The following is a 12458-nucleotide window of genomic DNA, read 5'->3' as shown; positions in this document are numbered from 1 at the left end:
GGTATCTCTGCCAGAGGTCTCAGTCTACACTGCAATGTCAGATGTTGAAGACGGCAAATCCAGATTGTACAGCCTTCCAAATACGAAGCAAGCCCTGCTGAGCCAAGACAAGCCAAATAAAGCCGGGCCCAAGCCAAACCAAACCTGAGTCAAGTCAAAACAAACCAGACCACATTATGACAAGCAAAACCAAATCAAACCATACCAACTGGCAGAGGATTATACAACTCTTCATTTTGAGTGATCTTGATGGCCTGTGATTGTGCTGATCAGACAAAAGGGTATTACACACAATCGGCCTTAAAGAGGGTGCAGATCACGCTCACTGCAATAAACAACTTCAGTTACGTGGAGAGACTAGAAAAATTCTCCTCCATCCATTTCATTCTCAACAGACAGAAAGCCACAACTATTGGTCAGCAATGGGTCAGGGCCAGGTCTGAGAGACGCTCATCCTACAACCTTTCTGTTACCCTGTGGAACACCATCGATACCCTGGCCAAATTCGATCTGACTCCAAGAGGTAAGAGGTCACCCATCCTCACTTCCTCAGTTTCATAGAACCCTGTACCTCCTACATGCCAATAACTCTCCTTGAAACATGGGTTCTATCTGTCTCTATCCTATTGTAAGGCCAAGTAAGTTTAAGTTTATTTATCAGGCACAAGTAGGCTTACATTAACAATGCAATGAAGTCACTGCGAAAATAATGATCATGTAGCAGCCTGCTTTCACTAACTCAATGCTCCATTGCAGAGACCCCGTTTTAGCTACCCTCCCCCTTTCACTACGTCCACTGACTGCATTAAAAGGGTAGACATTGAGTCTCTTTACCGTGCATCCAGGAATCGTGAACGGAGTATCATGACTGCCTCGCACGTGCTCTGTTTGAGTTGCATTTGGATGGAGTTAAACTTGCGGTGGATGATGTTGACCATTCTCTCAATTTCCTTCGGGGAGATGGGCCGCGTCCGGCTCTGCTCGCGCAGTAGGTTCATGACGTGCGTGGTGAACTCATTGCAGGCCTGTAAGAGAAAGTGGTGAGAGAACCGAGAGACACAGCCCGGATGAAAGTGTGGATGGGGCAGGACTGGACCGTCGCTGCTATCCAGGGTCAGACTCTGAGAACACACCCCGTAAACCTCTGCATCAACTGCTTGTATCTGCCATGGCTTTGGTGAGGTTTAATGTACCTGAACAGCGTGCCGCCATGGAAACTGGCTCCTGAACCTGACTGGGTACCAATGCATCCAGCTGTCTAGGCCTCAGGCTCTGTTAGTCCCTCCTGAAGCCACGTACTTACTTGTCCTTTAAGATAATCCTTAAAACCTGCAACTTTTTCCCAGCTTTTACAGCCACCTAATATCTCCCAATGTGATGATATATCTCCTTTTGTGATCAAAATCTGTTTGTTAACATTCCTGTGAAGCAGCTGTGAACATTTCATTATGTTAAAGATGCTGGTTAAATGCAGGCAACTATTGTGGTAACACATTGATAGAAACACAATAACAATGGAACATGACTTAAGACTTGATGATATGTGTTAATACTGACCCAGAGCTGTCTGTGTGAGAGTGTGTGTGTGTGTGCTTGTGTGTGTGTGTGTGTGCTTGTGTGTGTGTGTATGTGCTTGCGTGTGTGTGTGTGAGTGTAAGTGTATGTGTGTGAATGTGTGTGTGAATGTGTGGGTGGCATGGTGGCACAGTGGTTAGCACAGGGACCTAGGTTCAATGCCGGCCTCGGGTCACTGTCTGCGCGGAGTTTGCACAGGCACACAGCATGATTGCAGCCGGGGCATTGAGTTTAAAAATTGACAGGTCAAGTTGCAGCTTTAGAGAGCCTTAGTTAGGCCACACTTGGAATATAGTGTTCAATCCTGGTCGCCACACTACCAGAAGGATGTGGAGGCTTTGGAGAGGATATAGAAAGATTTACCAGGATGTTGCCTGGCATGGAGGGCATTATTTATGAGCAGAGATTGGAGAAAGTTGGTTTGTTCTCACTGGAACGATGGAGGTTGAGGGGAGACCTGATAGAAGTCTACAAGGTTATGAGGGGCATGGACAGAATGGATAGTCAGAAGCTTTTTCCCAGGGTGGAAGAGTCAATTACTAGGGGGCATAGGGTCAAGGTGCGAGGGGCAAGGTTTAAAGGAGATGTACGAGGCAAGTTTTTTACACAGAGGGTGGTGGGTGCCTGGAACTTGCTGCTGGGGGAAGTCGTGGAAGCAGATACGATGGTGACTTTTAAGGGGCGTCTTGACAAATGCATAAATAGGATGGGAATAGAGGGATATGGTCCCTGGAAGGGTTGGGGGCTTTAGTTGAGTCGGGCAGCGTGGTCGGTGCAGGCTTGGAGGGCCGAAGGGCCTGTTCCTGTGCTGTAATTTTCTTTGTTCTTTGTCTGCGTGGGTTTCCTCCGGGTGCTCCGGTTTCCTCCCACACTCCAAAGATGTGCGGGTTAGGTTCATTGGCTATGCTAAATTAACCCTCGTGTCATTAGCTTAGCAGGGTAAATGAGGGTTGCAGGAATAGGACCTGGGTGGGATTGTGGTCGGTACAGACTAGATGGGCCGAATGGCCACCTTTCTGTACTGTAGGGATTCTATGATTCTATTCTATGATTCTATGTGTGTGTGTGTGCATGTGTGTGTGCATGTGTGTGTGAGTATGTGAACGCGTGTGTGTGTGTGTGTATGTGTGAGTGAGCATGTGTGTGTGTGTGTGCATGTGCATATGTGTGTGTGTGTGTGAGTAGTTTGATTCGGAGTATCAGGCCCAGAGAATAGTATATTTTATCACCCACTGGATTTACAATACACCAAAGGATTTGGCTCATAGTTGGGCACGCCACCCTTCGCCCTCGATTCGTGCTGGCAAGGCTCCAGGGTCAATGCCCGCAGTGCTAATCCGATCGAGAATTATAGTCTGGGTCAGCACAACAATACAACTCAGATCCCCACAAATTCACACAGCCTGTAAACTCAGACCCTCGATATCAAACCCTGAGGCTCTGATGAACCCTGATTCATTCGTGTAGTTTTCCCATTTACAAATCCCATTTGTCTGACCTGGAAGTTATAGGCCTAAATTTTCACAACAGAAGCAGGATGTGTTCCTGGTTCAGAAACCCACCTCGGAGTTAAATTAAAGTTATTATTGATTAACTGATTCACTTTCAAATTAACCAACCCTTAATTGGCAGGGAAACGGGTTTCCTGTCCCACTACAGGTGGAGGGCCAATCAGAGGCCTCCCAGTTTCTAGAGGAGAGCCTGACGATGGGATGGGCTGTATCATCGACCTCTTTCATCACATTTTAGTTTGATATTTTAAATTTCCTTTCTACTTTCTCTTTTGTTTCGGGCAGTTCCCTTCTTTATGGAGGCTGCCCCTTTTAATTTGTCCCTCAGTTAATTTGATTTAGTTTAACTGTTTAGTCTAAAAGATTGACTCCAGAGGATGCTTCAACGAGAAGGTGTAAACACAGCCAGGCTACCACATCGAAAAGCGCTGGGGAGGGGAGAGAACCTCCTTACAGGGTGGACTATGACCGTAGCCACACCTGCCCAGGCAGGGAGGGAGGGAGGGAGGGCCTGTCGGCCTGCCAAGAGTGGTGCTGGCACTCTGGCCTCGGGCAGGATGCTTGTTCCCAGGCAGTTCACCTGAGCCCCCATCACATCAGGGAACTGGAGGCTGACCGGAAGATGCCGCTGAAGCTCTTATACTGACCGTTGACGAGGTTGTTAATGAGCTTCATTGCCTGCCCACCTTCTGGGAGTGGACGATTTTGGGACCCCAAATTCCTCTTCTCCAAAAGGTTTGGCCCCATGATTGACGCCCTTCGACAGACATGGTGCCCAGCAGCAGTATTTTCAGGACGCTGTTCCAACATTCAGTGGACCCCACATATTCAACACATGGAGTCATTAAAACTCAGAAAGAGGCCATTTGGCCCATAGACTCCATGCTGGTAAATTTGACAGGATTCCTGTGCAGTATGTTTGTGAAATTGCAAACTAGTTCTTTAAGAACCTGAGATTCTGATTGCATTACACACAAGGTGAGATTGAGGAGACTGAACCTGTCTTCTCGAGAGTTTTGTTCATGATTTAAATAGATGATTTGGAGCTGAGGACCAAGTGTAGTGTGTCAAAATTCGCAGATGACACTAAGATGAGTGACAGGACAAAGTGTGCAGAGGACACTGAAAGTCTGCAAAGGGATATAGATATCGAGTGGACAAGAGTCTGGCAGATGGAGTACAATGTTGGTAAATGTGAGGTCATCCATTTTGGTAGGAATAACAGCAAAATGGACTATTATTTAAATGATAAAAAATTGCAGCATGCTGCTGTGCAGAGGGACCTGGGTGTCCTTGTGCATGAATCACAAAAAGTTGGTTTGCAGGTGCAGCAGGTAATTAAGAAGGCAAATGGAATTTTGTCCTTCATTGCTAGAGGGCTGGAGTTTAAAAGCAATGAGGTTATGTTGTGGCTGTATAAGGTGCCGGTGAGACCACACCTAGAATACTGTGCACAGTTTTGGTCTCCTTACTTGAGAAAGGATATACTGGCACTGGAGTGGGTGCAGAGGAGATTTACGAGGTTGATTCCAGAGTTGAGAGGATTGGCTTATGAGGAGAGACTGAGTAGACTGGGGCTATACTCATTGGAATTCAGCAGAATGAGGGGAGATCTTATAGAAACATATAAGATTATGAAGGGAATAGATAAGATATAAACAGGGAAGTTGTTTCCAATAGCAGGTGAAACTAGAACTAGGGGGCATGGCCTCAAAATAAGGGGGAGCAGATTTAGGACTGAGTTGAGGAGAAACTTCTTCACCCAAAGGGTTGTGAATCTGTGGAATTCCCTGCCCAGAGAAGCAGTTGAGGCTACCTCATTGAATGTTTTTAAGGCAAGGATAGATACATTTTTGAACAGCAAAGGAATTAAGGGTTATGGTGAGCGGGCGGGTAAGTGGAGCTGAGTCCACAAAAAGATCAGCCATGATCTTATTGAATGGCGGAGCAGGCTTGAGGGGCCAGATGGCCTACTCCTGCTCCTAGTTCTTATGTTTATGTTTTAGTTTTGAAGAAAGAGGTGGTCTCATTGAAGCGTACACAATCCTTACACAGCTCAACAGGGTAGATGCAGGAAGGATCTTTCCCCTGGCTGGGAGAGTCTAGAACCAGGGAGCACAGTCTCAAAATAAGAAGCAGGCCATTTTGGACTGAGATGAGGAGAAATTTCTTCAGTCAGAGGGTGGTGAATCTTTAAAGTTTTCTACCTAGAGGACTGAGGAGGTTCAGTCATTGAGTATGTTCGAGACAGAGATCGATAGTGTCTGTCTCAGTGTGAATGTGACAACTGAAAGTGCATAAAACTAGTCATTTGGCGAGCTGGGTCCAGGTGTATATCCATAAGTGGCACAAGCCGTCTCAACTCCTACTCATAGAAACTGTGCCATGGGTAAGGACAAGACTGGATCTGCTGTGATGCCCTCTCACTCTCAAGGTTTAGGCATGGCCAATGGGCAATTTGGCTGCAGCAAGGTGGGCCACTTCAAGGGATCAAGGCCTCCAAAGGCGTAAATAACAGGAGATGAAGTGTGTTCCCAAAGGGCCGGTTTTGTGCTCGTGTTTGCCAATCTCGGACAGCACAATGGCACAGTGGTTAGCACTGCTGCCTCACAGCGCCAAGGGCCTGGGTTCGATTCCCGGCTTGGGTCACTGTCTGTGTGGAGTTTGTACATTCTCCCCGTGTCTGTGTGGGTTTCCTCCGGGTGCTCCGGTTTCCTCCCACAGTCCAAAGATGTGTGGGTTAGGTGGACTGGCCATGCTAAATTGTCCCTTAGTGTCAGGGGGACTAGCTAGGGTAAAATATATGGGATTATGGGGAGAGGGCCTAGGTGGGATTGTGGTCGGTGCAGACTTGATAGGCCGAATGGCCTCCTTCTGCACTGTAGGATTCTATGATTCTATGAATCTCGAAATCCTCGCCCCTGCTGAGGAATAAGCCATCTGGATGGTTGGGAGTGCACTGGGGCCCATCCATAGCTGATGCCAGGCTGGAGTGGCATCTGACTTGGTGCTGGTATAGTGGGTGCTCATCACCAGGTGAGGAATTATGCTCGTGGATTCTTTGTTTCTTTCTTCATCTTCATAGGTGCCCTCATCCAGTCTTCAACCACTGGAGACCAAAGACGGCACCCCCGGGCAGGTTAACACCAGCGGCCCAGTGGATGCCTCACCTGCCTCGCCCACGCCCTCCACCAGCTCGGATTCACAGTGGGATCAAATTTAGAATGGGGGCTATATCCCTGTGAGCGCACAAATGTCCCAGCGCCGGGTGGGCCTGCGACAGCCAAGACACCCTGACAGTTGGGGGACCAGGCCCCCAGTGAGCACCACACTTATGATGGGCCTCTTGTTAAAGCCATAACAAAGCTGCTGGAGGTGCAGCAGAGGCGTAACATGTGGCGGAGATGCCAGAGGTTATGCACCGTATGGAATCCCTGCACGCCATGTTCCCTGCCATATCTTAGGCATGTGAGGGGATGGCTTCCACCACAGAGTGCCAGGCCGAGCATTCAATTCATATCTGCTCTGGCCATTGACTCTGTACATCAGTGGTTGGGTGAGACGGGGAACGCAGTATCTTTCAAAGATGGGCAACCACCAAGTAGATTAACGAATGAACGGTTTATTGAGGTAAGTATCTATGGACAGAGAGTGATATAAAGGTTACTGGATTCCCCGACTCCAGACCCCTAACTGGCAGGGAAAACCCACACTTCCCCCAGGATTTGTGCGCTCCAATTCAATTGGCCAAATGACCCTCCGAGTGCTTGCCCCTTAAAGGGGCACCCAGAGCACCCGGCGGAAACCCACGCAGACATGGAGAGAGCGTGCAGACTCCACACAGACAGTCACCCAAGGCCGGAATTGAACCTAGGTCCCTGGCACTGTGGGGCAGCAATGCTAACCACAGGTAGCAGGGGCTACCACAGGGAACAAGGCACCTTGACCACTCTCCAGGTGCCCCTTTCTCTCAGGGAGACAGGGGAGATGCCATTGCGCACCCAGAGTGAGGCGAAACTCATACCAGCTACCCAGATTCCTCCCAGGACACCTGCAGGGTGAGCGACCTCTCATCTTCACCTGTTATTGACCCCATTGCCTCCAGCAGGTATGGCTGAGGGAGTTGTGCCCAACATCCGTGTGGGACAATTCCCCCCCCCCCGCCGCCCCCCCCCCCCCCCCCATCCTCCCCCCGACCAAGAAGGGCAGAGCTGTCAAGGCCCTGAACCGCCAGAGGAATTCAGTAGGTTCAATTCATTGCAGGAAACGGGGAAGCGCAGTGAAAATGGTGGAGGCAGAGTCTTTGAATGTTTTTTTAAGGCAGAGGTAGATCGATTCTTGGCTAACAAGGGAGTCAAAGGTTATCAGGTGATGGTGGGAACATGGAGTTGGTACCACAATCAGATCAGCCATGATCTTATTGAATGACAGTGCAGGCTCAAGTGGCCTACTCCTGCTCCTAATTTGTACGTTTGTAAATAGGTACCTGGCACGGGATAGCGTGAGGCCAAAACCGCCATGGCCACGCCAACAAGTTTGTTTTTCATTCCAAACCCGCCATCGTGATTTTAACGTTTTGGTCTGTGTCTGATTAGCTCAGTTCACCAACTACATTTCCCGCTCTCAAAGTCTTTAGAAAATTCCTGTTCCAGATCTCTGTTCCTGTGGCCCCTTTAAAATTGCACCATTTCCTATGTATATGGGCGGCACGGTGGCACAGTGGTTAGCACTGCTGCCTCACAGCGCCAAGGACTCAGGTTCAATTCCGGCCTCGGTCACTGTCTATGTGGAGTTTGCACGTTCTCCCCATGTCTGCGTGGGTTTCCTCTGGGTGCTCCGGTTTCCTCCCACAGTCCAAAGGTGTGCAGGTTAGGCGGATCGGCTATGCTAAATTGCCCCTGAGTATTTAAACATTTGTGGGTTAGATGGATTAGCCATGGTAAATGCACAGGGATACGGGGATAGGGCGGAGGCGGGGGCCTGGGTTAGATGCTTTATTGGAGAGTTGGTGCAGGCTCGATGGGCCGAATGGCCTCTTTCTGCACTGTAGAGATTCTATGATATTATCCCTCCTCAGTCCAAACTGCATTCCTTTGTACTTCATGTTAATGTGTAATAACTAGGGCGATATATCACTGAATGAACATCAGGGCACCTTTTGGAAGTTAGTGTCCGATATTTAGCATTGCCATATATTCTTGCTCCTCCTTTCACCTCCTCCCCCTATTGCCAGTACAGAGGAAGGGTGGGGATCATTCCCTGCATCATGGCTGATTCTCCTCCCCCAGTTAACGCCATCGAAAGCAAGTGGGCCTCATAGCTGCTGATGAGATTTTGCTGGGTACAAAATGGCTGCCACGTCAACAACATGACAGGCCTCTGCCTTACAGAGTCACGCACGGGGATGTGAAGCACTTTGAGGTATTACTGTGCAGCATGATAAGGCACCATACAGATGCAAGTCTGCTCGCCTTTTAATTGCATTCATCAAAAAGAAAGTGCTTGGCAAATCTCTTTTCATCTCCCCGCACAGACGCCTGACACATTGAGGTGAATCTCATTGAAATGCACCGTTCTGTCATTTATTTGTGCGCGGATGTTGTCACTGGGATCGGAGCAGTCTTGTTTCAAACTGTAAAATTCCTATTATACTTTTATCATTACATACATTAAATAGGACAATGGGGATTATGAATTTAAAATGAACCTCTTTAACTACAAATTGAAGAGAATTCTTCTGTCTCTGGATTAAATCAGTATGCAAATACTTTACAGGAGTCTAATACATTGGATATCTACGTGTAAATATATATATATGGTATGTACACACACACACACATTATATATAGCCTTATAGCTTTATGTTAAGGTTTTGGGTAAGAGAGACCGGATGAACGTTTTTACGCAGCGTTTGTGAATGACCTGGAACTCAATGTCCACAAGGGTTGTGGAAATGGACACCACGTCAAGGATTTCAAAAGACCTTGGATGACCACAGGCCTGCAGGGATAGAGAGGGGCGAATGGGACTGACTGGATTACTCTACAGAGAGCTTGCATGAAGTCAATGGGCCGCATGTCCTCCCTGTGCCGTCCGGTCTCTGTGAGTCTAAGCGCTTTGGGATATTTTATGTTAAAGGGACTATATACGTGTAGGTTGTTGCTGAGCCCCAGCCACTCTTTGAAGGAAGTCATTCCATGTTAACTGCATCAGAGTCTCATTCCTATCTTAGGGGTCTGGGTACTTATAGAGATTTGGCGCACATTTAGTGACACAGTGGTTAGCGCTGCTGCCTCACTGCGCCAGGGACCCGGGTTCAATTCCAGCCTCGGGTGACTGCCTGCGTGGAGTTTGCACATTCTGCCCATGTCTGCGTGGGTTTCCTCCAGGTGCTCCGGTTTCCTCCCAGAGTCCAAAGGTGTGCGGGTTAGGTTGGCTGGCTGGGTTAAATTGCCCCTTAGTGACCCAAGATGTGTAGGTTAGGGGGATTAGCGGAATCAATGTGCAGGGATTACGAGGATGGGGGCGGGCGGTGGTCCTGGGTAACATGCTCTTACACAGAGTTGGTGAAGACTTAGTGGGCCAAATGGCCTCCTTCTGCACTGTCTGGATTCTATGGTCCTATGATTCTACGATAATGATCACCAAAATAGTCAGCGAACTCTACAGTAGGAATCATTGTTGCTCTGGATCATCCTGGTGTTGTGAAAGGTGCAATATGCGTCATATGAGTTTGTTCTCATTTTGTAATTTGACACGCAAATCAGGTGTCGAGTTAGAGCCTTGGCTGGAATGGGAGCACTCTCCATTTTGGTTCAGGAGCTTGAGGGTTCAGCCCTCTCTCTAGAGACTTGAGCACATCACCTAGGCTGACATTAATGATTGCCGCACTGTCAGATAGGGCATCAAACGGAGACTCTGTCTGTCTCCTCAGGTGTACAGGATCCCACAGCGCTGCTCCGAAGAAGGGCAGAATCATTCTGGACAACCTTCATCCCACAACAGATGATCTGCGCTCAGATTGGCTGCTGGGTTTCCTACATTTCCAACAGCGACCGCACTTCAAAAGCATTTCACTGGCTGGAAAGATCCTTGGGTTGGCCTGAGGTCATGGAAGTTCTCTTCCTTTTAAACAATAATAAAATCCATCTCATTGCAAAACAATTGTCAGCTGATTCTCTTCATACATCAGCAGTCACACTGACTGAAAGCATGTTTAGATGCCCAGCCATCCCATCCTGTTGTGTTTGCATGAGGCTGAGGCTATTCATGTGTTCCAATTCCTCGCCTATCTCTGTAACCAGGTGCATCCTAAAGCCTTCAGAAAACTCCTCATTCCTTGAGGATCTCTGATTTCCTGTGGTCCACCATTGGCAGCCATGCCTTCAGCTGCTTCAACCCCGGGCTCTAGAAGTCCCTTCTCGAATCTCCTCACCTCGCTCTCCACCAATAGTACTTCCTGAAATCTACTTCTCTGACCAGGTTTCCATCATCTTATTTGTTTCTGTGTCAAAATGGGTCGGTTTATGCTCCTAAGAAGGGCCTGGAATGATTAGCTGTCTCAGAGAACTTGCGTAGAAGTTGCTGTTGTATTCTCCATTACAGGGTAGCACGGTGGCACAGTTGTTAGCACTGCTGCCTCACAGCTCCAGAGACCCGGTTCAATTCCGGCCTCAGGTCACTGCCTGCGTGGAGTTTGCACATTCTCCCCGTGTCTCCGTGGGTTTCCTCCAAGTGCTCCGGTTTCCTCTCACACTCCAAAGATGTGTGAGTTAGATGCATTGGCCATGCTAAATTGACCCTTAGTGTCAGCGGACTAGCACTAGAGGGACCCGTGGGGTTACGGGGATAGGACCTGGGTGGGATTGTTGTCGCTTAGGCTGTAGGCTCTATGATTCTATGATTAAATTGCTACAGAAATGACCTTGGGTGCCTTACACTCTGCGCAGAAGAGTTGAGGTGAAAGTGACTGCCCTTGACATAATTTAATCAAGTGTAACATCAAGGAACCCTGGCAAAACTGGAGTCAATGGGAATCGGGGGAAAACTCTCCGCTGGTTGGAGTCATACCCGGCACAAAAGAAGATGGTTGTGGTGGTTGGACGTCAATCATTTCAGCTCCAGGATATCTCTGCGGGAGTTCCTCAGGGTAGTGTCCCAGACCCAACCATCTTCAGCTGCTTCGTTAATGAGTTTCCCTCCATCATAAAGTCAGAAGTGGGGATGTTCACTGATGACTACACAATGTTCAGCACCTTTCGAGATTCCTCAGATAATGAAGCAGTCCATGTTCAAATGCAGCAAGACGTGGACAATATCCAGGCTTGGACTGACAAATTGCAAGTTACATTCATGCCACACAAGTGTCAGGCAATCTCCAACATTAGAGGATTTAACCACCATCCCCTTGACTGAATCCCACACTAACAACATCCTGGGGGTTACCATTGACCAGAAACTGAAGAAGACTAGCCATATATGTATATATATAAATATATATATATACTGTGGCTACAAAAGCATGACAGAGGCTGGGAATTCTCTGGCAAGTAACTCACCTCCTAACAACCCCCGCAAAGCCTTTCCACAACAAGAAGTCAGCAGTGTGATGGAATATTCTCCTCTTGCCTGGATGAGTGCAACTCCAACAACATACAAGAAGCTCAACACCATTCACCTTGATTGCTACCCCTTCCACAAACATTCAGTTCCTCTATCACCAATACACAGCAGCAGTGTGTACCATCTACAAGATGCAGCAACTCACCAAGGTTCCTTCAACAGCACCTTCCAACTCCTTGATCCCTATCATCTACAAGGACAAGGGCAGCAGATAACTATAGGGTTCATGGTGGGAGATATAGGAAGGATATCAGAGGTAGGTTCTTTACGCAGAGAGTGGTTGGGGTGTGGAATGGACTGCCTGCAGTGATAGTGGAGTCAGACACTTTAGGAACATTTAAGCGGTTATTGGATAGGCACATGGAGCACACCAGGATGATAGGGAGTGGGATAGCTTGATCTTGGTTTCAGATAAAGCTCGGCACAACATCGTGGGCCGAAGGGCCTGTTCTGTGCTGTACTGTTCTATGTTCTATGTCTATGTTCTAGATGCATTGGGAGCACCAATGGAGGTTCCCCTCCAAGTCACTCACCATCCTGACTTGGAAATATATTGCCGTTCCTTCACTGTCGCTGTGTGAAAATCCTGGAACGCCCTCCCTAACAGCACTGTGGGTGCACCTACATCACATGAACTGCAGCAGTTCAAGAAGGCAGCTCACCACCACCTTCTGAGGGGTAATTAGGGGTGGATGCTAGCCCAGCCACGATGCCACACCCCGCGAATGAATAAATAAAAAAGAAAATTCA

General features: G+C 48.2%; 1 protein-coding gene across 4 annotated transcripts in view; it reads right to left on the bottom strand.

Moving 5' to 3' along the window:
• LOC144497876 (pre-B-cell leukemia transcription factor 1-like) overlaps nt 1–12458 on the bottom strand; it is a 486513-nt gene that overhangs the window by 218122 nt on the left and 255933 nt on the right. For all 4 annotated transcript variants that reach the window (XM_078219312.1, XM_078219311.1, XM_078219314.1 and 1 more), the window contains exon 4: nt 835–1025. In XM_078219312.1, coding sequence (XP_078075438.1) covers nt 835–1025 — 191 coding nt within the window. The remainder of the gene's footprint in view (nt 1–834; nt 1026–12458) is intronic.

This window comes from Mustelus asterias, chromosome 8, assembly GCF_964213995.1.
Source record: "Mustelus asterias chromosome 8, sMusAst1.hap1.1, whole genome shotgun sequence".
Lineage (NCBI taxonomy): Eukaryota > Metazoa > Chordata > Chondrichthyes > Carcharhiniformes > Triakidae > Mustelus > Mustelus asterias.
Note: the sequence above shows the minus strand (reverse complement) of the source record. Positions and strands in the feature narration are given on the sequence as shown.